This window comes from Arachis ipaensis, chromosome B07 (assembly GCF_000816755.2).
Source record: "Arachis ipaensis cultivar K30076 chromosome B07, Araip1.1, whole genome shotgun sequence".
NCBI classification, from domain to species: domain Eukaryota; kingdom Viridiplantae; phylum Streptophyta; class Magnoliopsida; order Fabales; family Fabaceae; genus Arachis; species Arachis ipaensis.
Window position 1 is genome coordinate 111,972,767 of NC_029791.2, and position 23,335 is coordinate 111,996,101.

The window sequence follows — 23,335 nt, forward strand, 5'->3', positions numbered from 1 at the left end:
AGCTTGCAGAAAAAAAATATAGGCGAAAGAAAAAAAATAGAAAAAAAAATAAAAGAAAAAGCCAAAAGCTCTTAAAACCAAGAGGCAAGAGCAAAAAGCCAGTAACCCTTAAAACCAAAAGGCAAGGGTAAATAAAAAGGATCCCAAGGCTTTGAGCATCAGTGGATAGGAGGGCCTAAAGGAATAAAATCCTGGCCTAAGTGGCTAAACCAAGCTGTCGCTAACCATGTGCTTGTGGCGTGTAGGTGTCAAGTGAAAACTTGAGACTGAGCGGTTAAAGTCAAGGTCCAAAGCAAACAAAAAAAAAAGAGTGTGCTGAAGAACCCTGGACACCTCTAATTGGGGACTTTAGCAAAGTTGAGTCAGATTCAGAGGTTGAAGAAGGACTGCTGATGCTGTTGGATTCTGACCTCCCTGCACTCAAAGTGGATTTTCTGGATCTACAGAACTCAAAATGGCACGCTTCCAATTGCGTTGGAAAGTAGTCATCCAGGACTTTCTAGAAATATATAATAGTCCATACTTTGAACGAGTTTAGATGATGTAAAAGGGCGTTGAACGCCAGTTCTATGCTGTTGTCTGGAGTTAAACGCCAGAAACAAGTCACAAACCAGAGTTGAACGCCAGAAATACGTTACAACCTGGCGTTCAACTTCAGAAAGAGCCTCTGCACGTGTAACATTCAAGCTCAGCCCAAGCACACACAAAGTGGGCCCCGAAAGTGGATTTATGCATCAATTACTTACTTCTGTAAACCCTAGTAACTAGTTTATTATAAATAGGACTTTTTACTATTGTATTAGACATCTTTGGACGCCTAGTTCTTAGATCAGAGGGGCTGGCCATTCGGCCATGCTTGGACCTTTCACTTATGTATTTTCAACGGCGACCATTTTCACAAGAGGATAGGATGCAGCCATTAACAAGGGTGATGCCTCCAGACGATTAGCCATGCAGTGACAGCGCATCGGACCATTTTCCAGAGAGGATCAAAAGTAGCCATTGACAAAGGTGATGTCCTTACATACAGCCAGCAATGGAAAGGAGTAAGACTGATTGGATGAAGACAGCAGGAAAGCAGAGGTTTAGAGGGACGAAAGCATCTCCATGCATTTATCTGAAATTCTCACCAAGGATTTACATAAGTATCTCTATCCCTATTTTGTTACTAATATTTGAAAACTCCATAACCATTCTATATCCGCCTGACTGAGATTTACAAGATGACCATAGTTTGCTTCATACCAACAATCTCCGTGGGATCGACCCTTACTCGCGTAAGGTTTATTACTTGGACGACCCAGTGCACTTGCTGGTTAGTTGTGCGAAGTTGTGATAAAAAAGTTGGGATTACAATTGAGCGTACCATGTTGATGGCGCCATTGATGATCACAATTTCGTGCACCAATGGGTAAGATTTTTGGGTCGGATCAAGAGAAATATTAGCTAAAAGTGCTACTTTTTTTTAAAAAATGTAAAGAAAAATTAAACGGGCCACCCGTTTAGCCCGCGGGCTAGCACGTTTAACCCGTCATTTTTTTCGGATTAATCGGGCTCAGCCCGTTTAGCCCGAAATAAACAGCCTTAATTTTAGTGACAAAGTCCGTCCATTTAAACGGATAAACGGACTGGCCCGATGGGTTTAGCCCATTTTGACGACCCTATAGTCATGAGCTCACCAGTGCAGTTGAAATCTGGGTCACCACCGGCACAGCCATGCTCAATTTGGAAGCTATTTACAGTAGCCTCCATCTCCATTGGACTCTACTTTATTTCGGCTATACAGATATTTTGGCTACCACCCATTTACCACATTCTCGGAGTGCCAGACAGATGGATCTCTTTTGCAGCTTTGTTCTCCAACCCGCCATTACCTACTATTGAATCCGATGCAGGCGCCACCGTCTTTTTATCATTGCCAATGCCATCTCCATCACCATAGTTCTTTTGGCGATAGGCTTCACCACAGACATCGGCTATGCCTTTGGTGACAACCTCTCCAAGAAAATTTTGCCATGCACCATAGTCATTTTTACGATCGGATTCTGGATGTTGGACGCCTCGATCGTGTTGACCAAGGCCTCCTGCCGAGCCTTCCTTATTGACCTTGCCAGCCGCGACGAACGGAAGATCAGACTGGCAAACATGTTCTCCACATTCTTCATGGCAGTGGGAAACCTGATGGGTTACTTCTCTGCGTTCGTGAATTACGAGAATACGTTCCCATTCACGGAGACAAAAGCATGCCACTTTGACTACTGTATATGGGTGAAAGGCGTATTATTCTTATCGATCATCCTCCTCTTCCCCCTCACGTTTTCTCCTCCTCAAGTAATGTCGGCTTATCCCGGATGAAGTATAGAACCACAGTTTTCAAGGAGTGTATTAAATTACTCTCCCACCTTAGCCCATGACAACAATAAAGAAGTCTCGTGGCCTACAAATTCAGCCTAACAAAATACATAAATTCAATTACAATTTTAGTCTTTATTATCTTATCTTATCTTATCCTTATCTTATCTTTAGTTGCTCTTATCTTATCTTTATTTGCTTTTATCTTTCATAGAACAATGTTCTATATATATTTAGTTTTACCCTCATAGTTTACAATCTTCAATACAATTCAATCATTCAATCAATAATCAATAAAAGTTCTTTTCTTTGCTTTTCCTATTGTTTCACAATTTTATCATGGTATCAGAGCCTTGGTATCCTCCTTGAGAAGGATATATAAGTTATCATTTTTTCGGTGATAAATCACCATGCTTCTTTTTTCAACCTCCTCCCACAATAAATAATCATAGATTTAGTTACATGCATCCAAGTGAAAATCCTACCACAGTTTTGGTTATCCAGGTTCTTTACTAGCAATTTCGTCTGCGCCTCCTTTCTTCCGGCAGTTCCGTCTGCATTCTATTTTAGCAGTTCCATCTCCACTCTTATCGCGCTCTATGCACTCTCTTTCTTATCGCGCTCTATGCGCCCTCTCTTATTGCGCTCTACGCACTTATTTTTTCATTTTTCCTTTTAAAGATCGCTGCTCAAGCACAGCATCTCCTTTTATATTTTTGCCGCCGGCAGCTCAAGCTCCGCCGCACGCATCTTCCTCTGCGTCACCACGTCAGACGCGCTTTTCTCAACAATTTCATCAGAACTTACCGAAGCTGTGGATTATTGACATCTTCCATCCACCAGCTTGCGGGGGCGTATTAAATTACTCTCCCATATTAGCCCATGACAACAATAAAGAAGTCTAGTGGCCCACAAATTCAGTCCAACAGAATAAATAAATTCAGTTACAATTTTATCATGGTATCAGAGCCTTGGTATCCTCCTTGAGAAGGATATATAAGTTATCATTTTTTTGTATAAGATCAAAATTCATTCTGTGCTATGAACCTTACTCATAATTACAGCGTGTTTAGGCCGTTAAATTCATTACATGACACAATTCTATTCATCTAATAAAATAAAAGTTTGGGACCACACCCATAGAATAGAATAATCTACCCCCCCCCAAACCAAATACTATAAATAGAAAAAGAAAAATAATCAAAATTAAACAATTGAATTGAAAGCTTGATGCATACTATCACCAACCCTAGTTTGAAAAATTCCAGTAATGTGATCTTCAGCCTTATGTAGTAAATTGATGTGATGCGATTTATTCCAGCTAAAATTGTATATTAAACTAAGGCAACAAGCTTAATAACTCATAATGCACTCGTAAAAAAAAATCTGGATATTATTCCTTTCTCATGTGTGTTTAGCAAAAAATACTACATAGTCTGAGTCATGAGCTCACCAGTGCAGTTGGAATCCGGATCACCACCGGCACAGCCATGCTCAATTTGGAAGCTATTTATAGTAGCCTCCATCTCCGTTGGACTCTACTTTATTTTAGCTCACAGATGTTTTGGCTACCACCCATTTACCACATTCTCGGAGTGCCAAATAGATGGATCTCTTTTGCTGCTTTGTTCTCCAACCCACCATTACCTAGTATAGAATCCGATGCAGGCGCCACTGTCTTTTTATCATTGCCAGTGCCATCTCCATCACCATAGCTCTTTTGGCGATAGGCTTCGCCGCAGACATCGGCTATGCCTTTGGTGACAACCTCTCCAAGAAAATTCTGCCACGCACCATAGTCATTTTTATGATCGGATTCTGGATGTTGGACGCCTCAATCGTGTTGACCAAGGCCTCCTGCCAAGCCTTCCTTATTGACTCTGCCAGCCGCAACGAACGGAAGATCAGACTGGTAAACACGTTCTCTACATTCTTCATGGCAGTGAAAAATCTGATGGGTTACTTCTCTGCGTTCGTAAATTACGAGAATACGTTCCCATTCACGGAGACAAAAGCATGCCACTCTGACTACTGTATATGGGTGAAAGGCGTATTATTCTTATCGATCATCCTCCTCTTCCCCCTCACGTTTTCTCCTCCTCAAGTAATGTCGGCTTATCCCGGATGAAGTATAGAACCACAGTTTTCAAGGAGTGTATTAAATTACTCTCCCACCTTAGCCCATGACAATAATAAAGAAGTCTAGTGGCCCACAAATTCAGTCCAACAGAATAAATAAATTCAATTACAATTTTATCATGGTATCAGAGCCTTGGTATCCTCCTTGAGAAGGATATATAAGTTATCATTTTTTTGTATAAGATCAAAATTCATTCTGTGCTATGAACCTTACTCATAATTACAGCGTGTTTAGGCTGTTAAATTCATTACATGACACAATTCTATTCATCTAATAAAATAAACGTTTGGGACCACACCCATAGAATAGAATAATCTACCCCCCAAACCAAATACTATAAATAGAAAAAGAAAAATAATCGAAATTAAACAATTGAATTGAAAGCTTGATGCATACTATCACCAACCCTAGTTTGAAAAATTCCAGTAATGTGATCTTCAGCCTTATGTAGTAAATTGATGTGATGCGATTTATTCCAGCTAAAATTGTATATTAAACTAATGCAACAAGCTTAATAACTCATAATGCACTCGTAAAAAAAATCTGGATATTATTCCTTTCTCATGTGTGTTTAGCAAAAAATACTACATAGTCTGAGTCATGAGCTCACCAGTGCAGTTGGAATCCGGATCACCACCGGCACAGCCATGCTCAATTTGGAAGCTATTTATAGTAGCCTCCATCTCCGTTGGACTCTACTTTACTTTGGCTACACAGATGTTTTGGCTACCACCCATTTACCACATTCTCGGAGTGCCAGATAGATGGATCTCTTTTGCTGCTTTGTTCTCCAACCCGCCATTACCTAGTATAGAATCCGATGCAGGCGCCACTGTCTTTTTATCATTGCCAGTGCCATCTCCATCACCAAAGCTCTTTTGGCGATAGGCTTCGCCGCAGACATCGGCTATGCCTTTGGTGACAACCTCTCCAAGAAAATTCTGCCACGCACCATAGTCATTTTTATGATTGGATTCTGGATGTTGGACGCCTCAATCGTGTTAACCAAGGCCTCCTGCCAATCCTTCCTTATTGACCTTGCCAGCCGCAACGAACGGAAGATCAGACTGGTAAACACGTTCTCTACATTCTTCATGGCAGTGAAAAACCTGATGGGTTACTTCTCTGCGTTCGTAAATTACGAGAATATGTTCCCATTCACGTAGAAAAAAGCATGCCACTCTGACTACTGCATATGGGTGAAAGGTGTATTATTCTTATCGATCATCCTCCTCTTCCCCCTCATGTGTCTCCTCCTCAAGTAATGCCGGCTTATCTTGGATAAAGTATAGAACCACAGTTTTCAAGAAGCGTATTAAATTACTCTCCCACCTTAGCCCATAACAACAATAAAGAAGTCTCGTGGCCTACAAATTCAGCCCAACAGAATACATAAATTCAATTACAATTTTAGTATTTATTATCTTATCTTATCTTATCTTTATCTTATCTTTATTTGCTTTTATCTTTCATAGAACAATGTTCTATATATATTTAGTTTTACCCTCATTATTTACAACACACTTCAATACAATTCAATCATTCAATAAATAATTATGGATCTCTTTTGCAGCTTTGTTCTCCAACCCGCCATTACCTACTATAGAATCTGATGCAGGCGCCACCGTCTTTTTATCACTGCCGGTGCCATCTCTATCACCATAGCTCTTTTGTCAATAGGCTTCGCCGCAGACATCGGCTATGCCTTTGGTGACAACCTCTCCAAGAAAATTTTGCAACGCACCATAGTCATTTTTACGATCAGATTCTGGATGTTGGACGCCTCGATCGTGTTGACCAAGGCCTCCTGCCAAGCCTTCCTTATTGACCTTGCCAGCCGCGACGAACGGAAGATCAGACTGGCAAACACACTTGAATACAATTCAATCATTCAATTCAATAAAGAAGTCTCATGGCCCACAAATTCAGCCCAACAGAATACATAAATTCAATTACAATTTTAGTCTTTATTATCTTATCTTATCTTATCTTTATCTTATCTTTAGTTGCTCTTATCTTATCTTTATTTGCTTTTATCTTCCATAGAACAATGTTCTATATATATTTATTTTTGCCCTCATAGTTTACAACACACTTCAATACAATTCAATCATTCAATCAATAATCAATAAAAGTTATTTTCTTTGCTTTTCCTATTGTTTCACAATTTTATCATGGTATCAGAGCCTTAGTATCCTCCTTGAGAAGGATATATAAGTTATCATTTTTTCGGTGAGAAATCACCATGCTTCTTTTTTCAACCTCCTCCCACAATAAATAATCATAGATTTAGTTACATGCATCCAAGTGAAAATCCTACCACAGTTTTGGTTATCCAGGTTCTTTACCAGCAATTTCGTCTGCGCCTCCTTGCTTCCGAAAGTTTCGTCTGTATTCTATTTCAGCAGTTTAATCTGCATTCTGTATTAGCAGTTCTATCTGCACTCTTATCGCGCTCTATGCGCCCTCTTTCTTATCGCGCTCTATGCTCCTTCTCTTATTGCGCTCTACGCGCTTATTTTTTCATTTTCCTTTTAAAGATCACTGCTCAAGCACAACATCTCCTTTTATATTTTTGCCCCCGGCAGCTCAAGCTCCGCCGCACGCATCTTCCTCCGCGTTACCACGTCAGACGCGCTTTTCTCAACAATTTCATCAGGACTTATCCAAGCTGTGGATTATTGACATCTTCCATCCACCAGCTTGCGGGGACGTATTAAATTACTCTCCCACCTTAGCCCATGACAACAATAAAGAAGTCTCGTGGCCCACAAATTCAGCCCAACAGAATACATAAATTCAATTACAATTTTATCATGGTATCAGAGCCTTGGTATCCTCCTTGAGAAGGATATATAAGTTATCATTTTTTTTATATAAGATCAAAATTCATTCTGTGCTATGAACCTTATTCATAATTATACCGTGTTTAGGACGTTAAATTCATTACATGACACAATTCTATTCATCTAATAATCTAACCGTTTGGGATCACACCCATAGAATAGAATAATCTAACCCCCCAAACCCAATACTATAAATAGAAAAAGAAAAATAATCAAAATTAAACAATTAAATTGAAAGCTTGATGCATACTATCACCAACCCTAGTTTGGAAAAATTCCAGTAATGTGATCTTCAGCCTTATGTAGTAAATTGATGTGATGCGATTTATTCCAGCTAAACTTGTATATTAAACTGATGCAACAAGCTTAATAACTCATAATGCACTCATAAAAAAATCTGAATATTATTCCTTTCTCATGTGTGTTTAGCAAAAAATACTACATAGTCATAGAGTTGTCAAACGGGCTAGTCCGGCCCATTTAGGCCCGGCCCGTTAAGCCCGCGGGTTAAACGGACAGGCCCATTTAAGTCCGCCTTATTCGCGGGCCAAAATTTTCTAGCCCGGACTGTTTATGGTCAGTCCGTTTATCATTTTATTTTATTTTTTAAAAAATATTTTGACAAAAAATACCACTTTTAGGTCAAAAACCATTAAAATAATATTTGCTAAAAGTGCTACCTTCTTTAAAAAAATGTAAAAATAATTAAACGGGCCACCCATTTAGCCCACGGCCTAGCCCGTTTAACCCGTCATTTTTTTCGGGTTAATCGGGCTCAGCCCGTTTAGCCCAAAATTTAAACGGGCTTAATTTTAGAGGCAAAGCTCGCCCATTTAAACGGATAAACGGACTGACCCGATGGGTTTAGCCCATTTTGACGGCCTTAAAAGACTAGCTTTAGAGCGATCCAGATCAATCAGCAATTCCCAAATCTTAATCAACTGCTGAGTTTGATAACTCAAGTGTTACCAATTACTTAACCAAAGCAAAGGGGGATAAATCTAAATTAAATTAAAAGCATTAATAACATAAATTTGAAGAAAGCCATCTTAAATCTAAAATACCTCAATGTGCATTAAATAGAATATTCAAATCTAACATGAAAAGGTTCATAAGCCAATTTGGCAACATAAGTCAAATACAAATAAATGCATTAGAATAAATAAAAGTAGAAGAGAAACATAAATTAAAGGAACATTGAACCTGGAATGAAGAGAAGTAGCCTAATCATAATAGAAATCCTAAATCTTAATCCTAATCATAAATCCTAAGAGTGATGAGAGAGCCTCTCTCTTTCTAAAACTACATCTAAAACCTAAAATATTGAATATGAAAGTATGTATTAATGAATGGATGCATTCTCCCACTTTATAGCCTCTAATCTGTGTTTTCTGGGCCGAAAACTGGGTCAAAAATAGCCCAGGAATCGCTGGGGGCGAAATCTGCCACGCTGATTTTCGTCACTGCGACGCATCCGCGTGGAGCACGCGTTCGCGCCGCCTATCTGTACGGCTACTATGATAAATTATATATCAAATCGAAGCCCCGGACGTTAGCTTTCCAACGCAACTAGAACCGCATCATTTGGACCTCTTTAGCTCAAGTTATGACCGTTTTAGTGCGAGAGGGTCAGGCTGGACACCTTAGCAATTTCTTCAACTTCTTGTATTCCTTCCACTTTTGCATGCTTTCTTTCCATCCTCTAAGTCATTCCTGCCCTGTAATCTCTGAAATCACTTAACGCACATATCAAGGCATCGAATGGTAATAAGAGAAGATTAATATTAGCAAATATAAGGCCAAAGAAGCATGTTTTCAATCATAGCACAAAATCAGGAAGGAGAATGTAAGATCATGCGAATCATATGAATAAGTGGGTAAGGACTTGATAAAAACCACTCAAATGAGTACAAGATAAACCATAAAATAGTGGTTTATCACCCAAGCTCAGTTCAGGCCTCCTGGACAAGCCCAAGCCCAATATAGGCCTCCTGCTCCAGTCCAGAACCAAATCAAGTTTCCAATCCAATCTCAAGGCCATAGTAATTAAGCCCCCTTCAACAACAACTGCCCAAGGAAAAAAATCCAACTCAAGTCCAATCAAAATCTTCTGCTGCTAGGCCATTGAATCCAGTCTTATTCAGAAAAAGGCAATCAATTATAAGGCCTAAACAACTTCCACCACAACAACCAACAAGCTCAACTAACGGTATTTCTGTAGAAACTCTGGTTGCAACAAGTTCAGGAATAGCTTCAAGAATGTTTCACTTCATTTTCACACCTAGATTTAAGCCTTAGTTAAAGTCTTCAACGGATGAAACTGTAGTATTTTGGATATAATGGATTAGTAATTTGGATATGATCGATTAGTATTTTGGATATACTTTCTTTAGACTTAAATCATATTTTGAATTAGCCACAATATATTGTGCAGTTATGATAATATTGCTATGTAGGCTTTTTTTTATTTAGTAATACAGACAAGTGTTCAGTCTCTTTTTGGATGAACCCCTGTAATTGGAAACAATCTTTTGGAAGCTTAGATAATATAACAATATTTTTATGCCTATCATAGTTATTTGATTTCTTTCTTTTCGTCAATGTGAACATCAAATTCATTAACACCAAACATCCATTATAGATCATACAATGATTTAAAAATAGTTATTCATTATCGCATTCATAATAATACAATTACAAATACTACTAGATTCATACTTCAACTATCTAATTTGATTCACCCAGAAACCTTGCTCCACATATTCACAATAATTGCAATTAAAAAACCAACCATAAAATACACAACATTCCTAAATCTACTACCAGTAATTTTGCTTGGAGTTTCCTTATTTCTACAGTTCATTTCCAATTTCAGAATTCTCTCCTCTAAATCAATTAATATATCCTCCACTCCCTGCTTAGAACATTGAACCTCCACATCTCTAACAACATCATCTAACCATCTAAAGAACTTGCAGTATGATAAATTATCCTGTAAATGGAACCAAAAAATATATGACAGCTATGAATTTCAATTCAATGGAACACTCAAAACTCAAATAATAAAAACAATTCGAATTAACACTTACCTTATAGTTTGGGCATCCTAAGAATAACTTATATGGATTCTCTACTGTTACAGACTTGTATATTGTTGCATATAGCTGACAAGTATGCTTGGGTGCGCTTTTATTACTGAAACCTCTTCCATGTGTTGAGTCGCATCTACAATTCCCAACGCTGCCTTCATTCCTTTCCCTCTGGTGCCTCGTGCTTCTAGAGCTTCTGGTGCTATTTATTCTGCGTTCTGTTAGGGTTTTGTTTCAGAGTGAATAATTGGAAATTCTGGAAAATTAGGGTTTCGGGTATTTTAAATTCAAACAACATAGAAGGACCAATTTGTCCTCATCATTTAGAATAATTCTAATGTGGCATTTAACGGACACCTCAATACATTAACAGTCCACGTCAGAAGCGTCGTTAGTCTTACTAACAGAAAGATGTAACGTGTCCATATTTCGTTTATTGGAAGATCTATTTATTACTTTTTTTTTTCAGGGTCTAAGTTGTCCGAACGCAAAATTCTCAAGGACCTAATTGTCATTTTACTCTAATTCATTTAACAAACTCTAACTGACAACTAATTTCCTCTAATTACTATTTGATCCTTTCACAGTGTGAAGGATGAAAGTCTCAAATTAAACTGAAAAAAGTTTGTAACCAACAACAAATCAATATTCATTTAAAAAAAATCTTTTTATTCCTTAACATTTGTTCATTCACCATTTTATTTACTGATTATTAATTAAAAATAAATTATTTTCTAGCAAAATGATTAAAACATATTCAAATTGTTTCCTTTGAAAACTTCATCTCGTAAGCACATCTGCACACGGCACATCCTTAATGTAAATAAACTTGTTATTCTTTTCATTTTATAATAGAACTAAAAAGATAAAAAGATAAGAAGAATCAACATTATTCTCTTCATTATAGTCATTCTTGTGCACATGCATCAACTTACATTTTCAAAGTTTAAACAAATAAAAAAGGCCACGAGAATATTAGTATGAATGCGAAATTTCAACAGGTTGGGTGTAAACAGAGGGAGAATGATTAGATAGCATTTTATCAGGATCGTGCTATGTAAATTTCCCTGAAAATGATTATAAAAATGAGAAAGCTAATTTAAATACAAATTCTGCTGAACAAAGTCAGAATGAAGCATGGCAGCACATGTGCACACATCTACTTTGAAGTTGTTGAGAGAGACTTAAAATAATTAATTATGAATTTTATTTGGAGAGAAAAGGAATTTGAGTGCTGAGAGGGGCTATGCAGCAATTTTGGCGGGACGCATGCATGTAGTCCGTACTCGTCCTCAAGTCTAGTCTCCACTCGCCAGTAGGCGGTACCACCGCCACAGTCACTCAACTACCCAACGCGTTCGCAACCACTCACCAATTTCACGAATCACGTGTATATATTAACTTTTCTTTTCTTCTTTTTAATTTCTGGATTAAATTATTAAACCCTTTCGGGTTAGCATGAAAAGAAGACCAGAGCAGCCTCTGAGCCAAGCAACAGGGCGCAGATAATTAACGGAAACAACTTCCACTTGCCTTTTAAAAATATTTATAGTCGTCTCTTTTTCTGAACCCAAGGCCATTAGCATTATTAATTATCATTAAGAAAGGATTGTGGTTAATGACAAATTCGAATCTCCTGTTCATGCAAGTACTCAAGTCTCTGTAGTAAAACTAAGGAGGAGGAATAATGATGCGTATCCAATGATGTGGAGTGGTGAAGATCCAAATCCAAACAAGCACACAGTGCGCAACAATTGGAACCTAAGCGAGTTTCGTCAGAAAAAGGATAACAAAGCCCACGAGGTACACCTCATTCTGTTTTCCTTTTTTTGTTCGAAATTAAAAAAAAGGAAAAAAGAAGAAAGAAAAAGTTTAGGAACTCGGCATAACAGTGGCACATATTCACATCATTATTATTTCATTTGAAAACCAAGACAGCGATGTTTATGCTTATGCTTGTGACGCTGAAGACGAAAGCCTGGTGGATTCAGCTGCAAACTCTTTCTCACTAGCACTCAAAGGTATCATATACCAATCCAAAAGCCCCTTTTTGCGCCCCCTGATTTAATCATTTTTTTTTTAATCCCTAGGATTTTACTTTTCCTTTTATCGATAAAGAATGTCAAGATAGGAGATCAAGATTTGAAGCGTGATCAGCCTGGTGCATTGGATCTGGGCATTTTACAATGCAAAGCCAAAAGGGTTGGAGCTCTGGAAGAGTTGCTCTGCATGTGAATGGTACTCCAACTCCAAGGAAGAACATTGGCGGCGGAGCTATGCTGCCGTTTAATAATGGGAGAGGACTACCTTCAAAGTGGGAAGACGCTGAAAGATGGATTCTAAGCCCTGTAGGTAGAGATGGTGTTAGTGGGAATTTGGTTTCACCACACCATAGGAGACCAAAGTCAAAGAGTGGTCCACTTGGTCCACCAGGTGTTGCTTATTATTCAATGTATTCTCCGGCAGTGCCACTCTTTGGAGGAAGGCATTCCGCTAATTTGGCCGGGCCTTCTCCGTTTTCACCAGCTGTAGCTTCATCTGATTCATTCACAAACCGCTCCGGTGGTGGCCGTGGTGTTGTCGTTCTGCCCACCACAGAGCCTACTTTGCTCCGGTCCGCTAGTGTCCATGGATGTTCTGAAATGCAGAGTGAACCATCAGCGCCTGATCAAGGTTTGATTTCTATATAACTCATCCTAAAGGAATTGTAATTGCTCCGCTTCTGATTGATTCAATGATATTGTATATTAGATCCTTGATATAATATTGTATGGATGGAACAGATGGTATCCAATGTGAATTCATAAACAATTTCAGGAATAATTGGTGTTATTACAAGTAGATATGATGTATGATTATTTTCTAGTATGATTTTTTGTTTTTAAATGAATGGTATGATTATTAAACTATGCTTCAATGCATGTGATGTTGCATTATTGATGTTGGTACTAATTCACAGAGGATAAGCTTCATAGCTTCAAAGATGTGGGCACCGATGTATCTGGTGCTGTTTCGAGGAGGGACATGGCAACCCAGATGAGCCCACAGGGTAGCCAATGCTCCTCTCCCAATTTGAGGTCTTCTTTCTCTACCTCCACTCCGTCTTCGTCGACCTTCACAGAATGGCGGAATGTTGCTTCCTCTAAAATGGATATAAGGGATGTTCAGGTAGATGAACATGTCACTGCAACAAAGTGGTCCAAGAAACACAGGGCCTTATTTTCTGGCAGAGGCTCAGAAAATTTTGAAAGCAAGCAAAAGAAAGAAATTAGAAATCTAGCTTCAGCTTGGGATATTGCTGAAACGCCAAAAACTGCCTCTAAGTATGTCTACATTGTTATTGGTATTATTGCATCAATTCACTTCAGTTATTCTCGTAAATTACCAAAGAAGAAAATGATTCAAGACAACTTTGCACCGTAAAATATGGAGCTACTAAGTATTGCAAAGAATTTGAAATTAAGTGAAGTCATAAGTCTAATTTTTTACTCTCTTCCTATCTGATTATGCAAAACCACACACACAATGAAATTTTCCTTCTTTGCTTATCATACATAATTCAAAGAAGGAAGTTTCAAAGTTTAAAAATTATATCGGAGGAAACTCCTAGACTCCTATAATTTGGTAGCAAAGAAAACTTTGTACAAACAGTTTCTAACTGCCACTTACTTTGATTTGTTCAGGGCTGAAAGGGAGGAAGCCAAAATCAATGCATGGGAGAACTTGCAAAAGGCAAAAGCTGAGACAGCAATACGGAAACTAGAGGTTATTTCCTAGCTACTTCTCTTTTTGGAGAATTCCGTAAAGGAATTGCTAGGAATATTTAGCAAAATAACTATTTTAAAATGTTTATTTATATTTTCCGTAGGGGCTCGTATTTTGGAATTATCCCTTATCGTTTTGCTGATTAGAAAGCCCTATTATATAATTATGATCATAGATTGTGTGGATTACATTATTGACGAAAAGATAAGTTCGTAAATGTAATAGTAAGTATTACTTTGTTATACACAGCCAAAGATCTATGAAAACTCATATTGAAGTGAAAACATTGAAGATAGTGATTATAAGTTATAACTTGTTGGTTCTGTTTCAGATGAAGCTAGAAAAGAAGAGAGCATACTCTATAGACAAGATTATGAACAAGCTTAAATTGGCACAGAAAAAGGCTGAGGAAATGAGAAGTTCAGTTATAAACATAGAAGCTGATGCTGATCAAGTTGTACAAACGTCTCGCAAGGCTAAATTATTTCTTAGAATCAGTCAGATGGGTTCATTGAGTGGTTGTTTCAACTGGCATGCCTCTTAAAGCATACTTCAAGTGCAATTTGAGTGATATATTGGGTATGTTCCTCTGTAATTTATTATCGTTGCTGTTTGCAATCTATGAAACAACAAAATTCATGTAATATATTCATTTGTTAGTGAAAAATGGAGTTAAAAGTTTTGTATTTCTCTTTAAGGTGACCATAGTCACACTCGATTTTAAAGCAATTTACTTTAAAATCTAAGCGTCAATTGCTCAGACACATCCCCGGAGTAGGGATTCAGTGGTTAACAATATGTGACTGAATTGTAAAGTTAGTAGGCCACACTTTGAATAAGCTTCGTGTATATATGTTCTCTCTTCTACATATACAATTTAAAAAATAGTAAATCGCCATTTCTGACCATCAAAGATGTGAGTGTAGACAAAACTAACCATAACAGACTAAAATTAACTTAATGTCCATGAAAGATCAGGTGTGACAAGACTAACAAAAACCTTAATTATAGGTTAATTTTATTTAAAATGCCTTTATTACCTTTTACTCTTTTCTTTTCCCTTTCTTTTTCTTCTACCTCTTCCTCTTCTAAAATTTTCTAAGAATCGCTACCATTATCATCATCCAACATACACAAACCCTAAAATTTTTAAATCTGAAATTACACTTAATCAAAACAATTTCGCAGTGAAGCTTAGAATCTACGACTACGAGAAAGTTAAAAACGAAGTTAGAACAAGAACAAGAAAACGAAGAACAAGAGGAAGAGGAATAGTTCAGCTTCAGTTTTGCTATCCCATGATTTCGCCAGTTTCCGCCGATGATGTATTCGATAATGGCTAGATCCGGCCAATGTATCCCGTTTCGATCATAATCTTCTTTTTTTGGACGAGTACAAGGCGAAACATAACTACGGCCCCGTTGATGGAACAACAACATGGCGAGGCTCCATTTTTCTCATCGTCAGCTTTGATGGCTGCAGTACCAAAGAGACCTTACCATGAGTTGTTGCTGAAGATAGCGGTGAAGATCCAAAGTTATTAACTTTCGGTGGTTAATCTCAATGGGTTTGCTTCAATTTCATCTTCTAACATCTCCAGAGATGAGGAAGCTAACTCATTAATAGAATAATAGTTGCATTTGGATGATAAGTGGTAATCATTAAAACTATGTTTCTACAAACCTGAACCTGACCATGGAAGTTTTTAGCACAAAGATGTTAGTTGAAGTCCAAAGATTTGAACTTTGAGAAGCATTTGATGATGGGTGTTCACTGTTCAACTAAGTTTCAGTTTCGGTTCATAGCTTCCAGTTAAGTCTTGGTACTTTTTTGCATTTTTGCAAATTAAAAGATGAATTTGGGATTCAAATTCCTATGTCTCTCGAACCAAGAGGTTAATTTCATTGTTAGGAGTGATAGTTGTTATAAATTTAGTGTTTAGTGGTTCAGTATTCTAAATTTTCATATAGTAAATTTGTAATTTTCCTTATTGGCAAGATGACTAATTTCTCAATGGATGCATATATGGTTAAGTCTAAATTAGAAGGTAATATTGTTAATACACATCCAAATGGTTCAACTCTTGCATCCAATTAGATCAAGATTGGTGGGTGTTATGATGTTCAGGGAGAGAATTTTGATTTCAGAAGAGGAAGAGGTGAAAGAAAATGGGAAAGAAAAAAGAGTGAAGGGTAATAATGGTATTTTCAACAAAATTAACCTGTGAGTAACGTTTTTGTTAGTTTTGTCAAGCAGATGTAATTTTTTGTGGATACTAAGTTAGTTTTAATCTGTTATGGTTAATTTTGTCAGCATTCACATCTTTGATGGTCAAAAATTGTGCTTTACTCTTTAAAAAATAACGCTATAGTCCTACAATTTTTTATACGACGATTAAATTATTTTTTCACATTTTAAATTGATTAAATTCGTCTCTTTATTTTAAACTATCAATCAAGTTAGTCTATTTGAGAGTTGACAATTCAACTATTAGAAACGGTACCAAAGAGTAATAGAAAAAAAGGTTTATATGTATTTAACTTGTGTAAAATGATACAATATAGAAGGATATTTATAGGTGCTAAGCGAATCGATATAATAAAGACTATAATAAATATTCAGATATATTAAATAATTCTAATGAATGCTAATTGATCCTAATATATTCTAACAACTCCCTCAAACTCAAGTGACAACTTAAACAACGAAATAAAGAAAAAAAACTGGATAAACTGATAGAACGAGTGTAGATGGAACTAGAGGAAGGAAGCCCAGATGGAATTGCCGGAAGAAAGCCCAGGCGGAACTGCTACAAAGAAGCGCAGACGAAACTGCTAGAAGGAAGCGCAGATGGAACTGCCACAAGAAAACACAGACCGAATTGCCACAAGGAAACGCAGACCAAACTCAAATGAAACTGCCGCAAAGAAATGCAAATGAAACTGCCACATGGAAATGAAAACGGAACTACCACATGAAAAAAACGCAGACGAAACTGCTGCAAAGAAGCACAGATGAAATTGCAGCAACGAAAGTACAGACGAAACTATCGCAAGAAAAGCACAGACGAAACTGCCAACCTTTGAAAGGAGCTTCTCGCCATTGGAACAATAGGGTCGTTAAACTCAGCTCTTTTTTCGGCTTTCCTGATTAGATCAGTACCTTTTTTCATTGAGATCGGGAAAGAAAGTTGCCGTCTTTCCAAGTTATTTTAAATGTCATGGGCTTGAACAAAATTCAACCACACTGGAATGGCTAGTACAAAATCCTCCAGCTTTTCATGCCGCAACTAAAGTAGAGACGAAACTATTGCAAGAAAAACGTAGACGAAATTGCCGAAAAGATGACGAACTGCCCGAAAACTGCCAAAAAGGGTGGCAAATTATGAAGAGATAGTAAAATGTCAAAGGATGACGAATTGGCGAAAGGTGACGAAAAATATATGATTTCTCCATGAGAATAGGTAAGAAACAGATGACAATGATGTTTGATTCATTTGACTCGGAAAGATACAAGACGGAGATGATAGGCTAGTCGGTGAGTTGAAAAAACATCAAAGAAGTGACAAAAGGCAAGGAAAAATGGAATAGAGGAAAAGTGTGAAAAATATGGTGATTTCACCAAAATGAAAATAACCTATCATCTTCAAGGAAGATACCATAACTCTGATACCATATTAGAAAGGGTAAGAGAAAGCAGTAGAAAAAAAGTTTGTGTGTATTTAAGTTGGGTAGAATGATACAATATAAAATGATATTTATAGGTGCTAAGAGAATCGATATAATAAAGATATAATATTCTATAATAAATATTCAGATATACTAAATAATTCTAATGAATGCTAATTGATCCTAATATATTCTAACATCTCCCTCAAACTCAAGTGACAACTTGAGTTTGAAACTTATTTAAAATAACAAAATAAAGAAAAAAAAAACTGGATAAACTGATAGAATTGGTGCAGATAGAACTGGCAGAAGGAAGCGCAGACAGAACTACTATAAGAAAGCGCAGATGAAATTGCCACAAAGAAGCGTAGATGGAACTGCCACAAGAGAAGCGCAGACAAAACTACCACAAGGAAGCGCAGATGAAATTGCCACAAAAAAGCTTAGACGGAACTGCCACAAGGAAAGCGCAGACGAAACTGCCACAAGGAAGCGCAGATGAAATTGCCGTAATGAAAGTACAGACAAAACTACCACAAGAAAAACGCAGACGAAACTGCCAAAAAAGAAGCGCAGATGAAATTGCCGCAATGAAAGTACAGACGAAACTACCGCGCAAAAAGCGTAGACAAAATTGTCGAAAAGATGATGAACTGCCCAAAAACTGCCAAAAAATGGCAAACTGTGAAGAGATGGTAAAATGCCAAAGGATGACAAACTACCGAAAGGTGACGAAAACTATATTATTTCTCCATGAGAATTGGTAAGTCGCGGATAACAATGGTGTTTGATTCATTCGACTCGGAAAGATACAAGACAGAGAGAATAGGCTAGTCGGTGAGATGAAAAATATCAAAGAAGTGACAAAAGACAAGAAAAAATGGACCAGAAGAAAAGTGTGAAAAATATGGTGATTTCACTAGAAGAAAAATAACCAATCCTCTTCAAAAAGAATACCCTAACTCTGATACCATATTAGAAAGGGTAAGAGAGAGCAGTAAAGAAAAGGTTTGTGTGTATTCAAGTTGTGTAGAATGATACAATATAGAAGGATATTTATAGGTGTTAAGAGAATCAATATAATAAAGACATAATATTCTATAATAAATATTTGGGTTAAATACGATTTTGCTCCCTAAGGTATATAGGCCGAAAATTTTTTCGTCCCCAACCTTTTTTTGCATATAAAATCATCCATAAGGTTTAAAATCAAGTTTTAAAAATGTCCTTTTTACTTGAATATTAATGGGTCAAATTATCCATAACAAAAAAAAATTATAAAATAAAAAAATAAGAGAAAGAGAAAGAGAATGTTTCTGCTCCTGCGAAGGGGAAGAGAAGAAGAAGAAGGGGGAAGGAAAGAAGAAGAAGCTGTCCACGATCCACCTCTGTTTTCGTTTTCGCCGCTACCTCCGTATGATTTTGGTCCTTAAAGTAAGGATGATTTTAAAACTAAGTTAAACCTTAGGGACGATTTTGTATGCAAAAAAAGGTTCGAAATGAAAAAAAATTTCGACCTATACCTTAAGAACCAAAATCATACTTAACCCTAAACATTCAAATATACTAAATAATTCTAATGAATACTAATTAATCCTAATATATTCTAACACTAACCTCATTATGTAGACAATTTCTGTCATGTGGTATATAATGGTAAACAAATGTGACACAAAAAGTGTTTCAATCAATTTGGTCATTTTAATCAATTTGGTCCTTCCTTGAAGTGATTAATTTGATCATAGAATGAAAGTTGATAATCTAATTGTTATCTCTATTTTAGTAACAATTTGAATAATATTTTGTTTTATTAAATTTAATTTTTTTTATGTTAAGCGTGAAGGTCAAGAGAAAAAAGAGTCAAAATAAAGAGTTCATTATGACTTAAAAAATCTATATTTTAATCTAGTATATTGACAAAGAGTCGAAAAAAAATTTTGAAATCTTCCAAATGAACTTATAAGATGTAAATCGAGGGCTAGCATAAAGTGGCAAACCAACTAATAATATAGTAACCGTGAAAGCAGGTGTTTTGATAAAAGTGATAATTGAAAAAGCAGTATGAGATTGAAATTTGTGGATGAAACACTTAAAAAATTCTTAGAAAGGTAAGTGGAACAAAGATAAGCAGTCAAAAAATAAAGATACATGATCACATTTAAAACATGTTTAAAAAGGTGATGTGATACTAATAAATAACTATTGTGAACTTAGGGGTGAAAAAGATTGACTTCTAAAAAATAAACATTCCAAGACATGAATAAATTTCTTGATCTCTAAGATTGGACATAATGTGGATCCAATACCTTAAAAATTAGGCCGAAACAAAATATGAAAAAACCTACCTGACAATTAAGTATTGAAGATTATGGTAACGAAAATTGCCTATAAATAGAGGAAGCTAAAGCTTGAGAATAGACTTCTATTCTAAAACTTACAAAACACACAAATTCTAGAAAAATTTCTAATCACAATAATGCAAAAGAAGAAAATGAAGTGCAAGTGTATATGAGTATTAGGATTAGGGAGATTTTATGATGCTCACTCCAAAAATCAACATATTATGCTATTAATAGGTGGCATACTAAGAGACTGCTACAGATGTGAGTTTAGAAATCGTTGCGAATGCCGTTTATAGTTTTTTGATGTGCCAAGGAGTTATTTTTTTCTTTAACTGTTAAATATAAATTAAAAATTAATATTTTAAAAAAATAAAATAATAAATTATATTATACAAATTATACCTTCTTAATTATGTGAATTTGGGTTATATTATGGAAATGATATGTAATTATGTATTATTTTTTTAGATAGGGTTAGATGTAGAAAAAAAAAATTTGAAACAAAATAAATAAAATTAATTTATTCGCAAAATAATTTTCATGATTTGAATTAGATTTATTTAATTAAATTTAAAAAAAGAGTTGTGGTACGTGACCAATAAATTTTATCATTTTTTAGTAAATACTTAACTAATACTCTAAATACTAATCACTTAATTCTAAAACTTAAACTCAAAACTGTAAATTTTAATGATACAAAAATATTAAAATAGTGTTGATAAAAAATGCTAATACCAAATAGTCTAACACTTCTCTTAAAAGAATAGAATTTTGAATTACATTTAAGTTAAATATAACTTTTCAATATAAAATAGATTTTTAAAATTATCTCAAATTTAATATTCAAAATATTATGACTTAAATTTGTCGCTTTATTTGATTTTTAAAAAAAATTAAATTTAAATCCAAACCAACAAAAGCTAAAAAAATTGTAACTTTGAAGTAAAAAAAAAAAGGCGAAATCAAAGGAAAAGAAAAAAAAAATAGAAAGCTGCCGTTTGAGATAATTTTAAAAGTTTATTTTATGTTGAAAAGTTATATTTAACTTAAATGTAATTTAAAATTTTTTTTAAGAGAAATATTAAATTTTTTGGTGTTAACATTTTTTATCAATTCTATTTTTGTATTATTAGAATTTACAATTTAGAATTTAAGTTTTAGAATAGAGTGAATTAGTATTTAGAGTGTTAGTTCAAGTATTTACTTAAAACTGATAAAATTAGTTAATTATGTAGCACTACTTTTTTTTTTTAAATCCAATTAAATAAATCTAATTCAAACCATCAAAATTATTTTGCAAACAAATTAATTTTATTTATTTTGTTTTAAATTTTTTTTTACATCTATCCCTGTCTAAGAAAATAATACATAATTACATATCATTTTTATAATGTAACCCAAATTCACATAATTGAGAAGGCATAATTTATATAATTTATTATTTTATTTTTGTAAAATATTAGTTTTTAATTCATATTTAACAGTTAACGAAAAAACAATTCTTTGGCCTATCAAAAAACTATAAATGACATTCCAAAGGACCTCTAAATTAGGGGTGTGCATGGTCCGATCCGATTCGAAGATTTGGCCAGACCCGAATATTTTAGGGACTAATTTAATGTTCTAGAGTCGGATAAGGATCTCAAAAATAGACTCGGTCATTATTTCAGGTCAGGTCTGGGTTATAGTTCGGGTCACCCGAACTCGGCCCGGTAGCCCAGTCATCATACACAATTAATATTTTGTGTTATTAGTAATGGATGATGGCTATTTTTATGTGGAATTTAAGTATTTTAAACCTTAATATTTTATGTTATTAGTCATTATAAGACTATAAGTTAATATTTTATATTTAAAATGCATAAGACTAACTAGACTAATACATAATATTGTGTTATTTATATTGAATTAAATATTTTGTATTATTAGACAATATTAGTATTGATTGTGGTTATACTTTAATTTTAGAGAAGGGTTGGTTCTTGTTATATTTTTCTAAGTGAATTTTACCATGTCAAATAATGATTGGAGTCTTGAAAATTTGGATATTTTTACATGCTATCTTATAAAAAGGTAATGTTAACGGTCTGGTTTTCACCCGATTTTTACCCGGTATAATCGTAACCCAAAAATGTATAGATTTCATCGGATCTAGGGTCGAGTTCGAGTCTAACAAATAAGCCCGGTATATATTTCGAGCTGGATCTGAATCACATCAAATCCGGTTTCACTCGACCAATGAACACTCTACTCTAAACCCACATCCGTGGCAACATCTTAGTATGCTACCTATTAACAACATAATATGTTGATTTTTGGATAAACATCATAGAATCTCCTTTAGAATTAATAACTTTTATTCATTCACTTCATTTCTAGTTTCATTTTTTTTTCAATTATTTAAACTTTGGTCTTTATTTATTCATTTATTTTCTAGCATTCATGCATTTTCTTTACTTCTAGTTTCAAATTAATTTTAAGTTTATGTTTGATTATCATTTCATTAAAACACTTTAAGAATTTTGTTTGTAAGATTGTGTCTAATAATAATAAAATTATCATTGTCTTTTTAATTTGTTGCAAAATATTTATTTTAACATGTGTGATCGATAAGTCTTTAGATCGAATTTTTTGAAAGAAATCATATCTACTTCCTAAATTAAAATTTTGATATAAGTTTGATCAACACTTTCTTGTCAAGGTCAAAAAACTAAAATTCAAGCAAAACATCTATAATAAATAAAAGAATAAATTAATAGTCTATTAAAAACACTAGTAATCCAATAACACTAGTTATTAATAGTCTCTTTCTGTAATTTTTTATTTCTGTGTCGATGAATTATGTCGCACCCAGGGCAGGGTGCATTATCTTATCTAATCCTACCACCAACCAACCAACATAAGTAGTGTTTCAGAAATTGTGCTTGTTTGGTCGTGTATCATTTAATTTAGTTGTGCTTTTGCCATAGTATATCGGTATCCTCTTCATCCATCATTATTAGGATCGACATGCATTTTTTCACCACCGTTATTAGTCCACTACAAAGATTTTGAGTGCAGAAGCAAACCACTTAGGTATATATTGGAAATTAATAATTTGGGAAATGTTAGGAAATTAAAATTTTGAATGTTA

At 35.2% G+C, this 23,335-nt stretch overlaps 1 protein-coding gene across 5 annotated transcripts; it reads left to right on the forward strand.

The window, feature by feature from the left end:
- Nucleotides 11,861-14,882, forward strand: LOC107605841. Of its 5 annotated transcripts, none has more exons than XM_021106246.1 (6): nucleotides 11,866-12,230; nucleotides 12,362-12,448; nucleotides 12,546-13,100; nucleotides 13,387-13,750; nucleotides 14,111-14,192; nucleotides 14,524-14,882. In XM_021106246.1, the coding sequence occupies exons 3-6, from the start codon at nucleotides 12,614-12,616 to the stop codon at nucleotides 14,734-14,736; spliced, it is 1,146 nt and encodes a 381-aa protein (XP_020961905.1). In that variant the 5' UTR covers nucleotides 11,866-12,230; nucleotides 12,362-12,448; nucleotides 12,546-12,613; the 3' UTR covers nucleotides 14,737-14,882. The 5 variants fall into 5 exon arrangements, 4 of the variants coding, with proteins under 4 accessions (XP_020961903.1, XP_016163249.1, XP_020961905.1 ...); XM_021106245.1 differs by having other exon boundaries at nucleotides 12,366-12,448; XR_002350399.1 differs by adding an exon at nucleotides 14,296-14,416 and having other exon boundaries at nucleotides 11,861-13,100.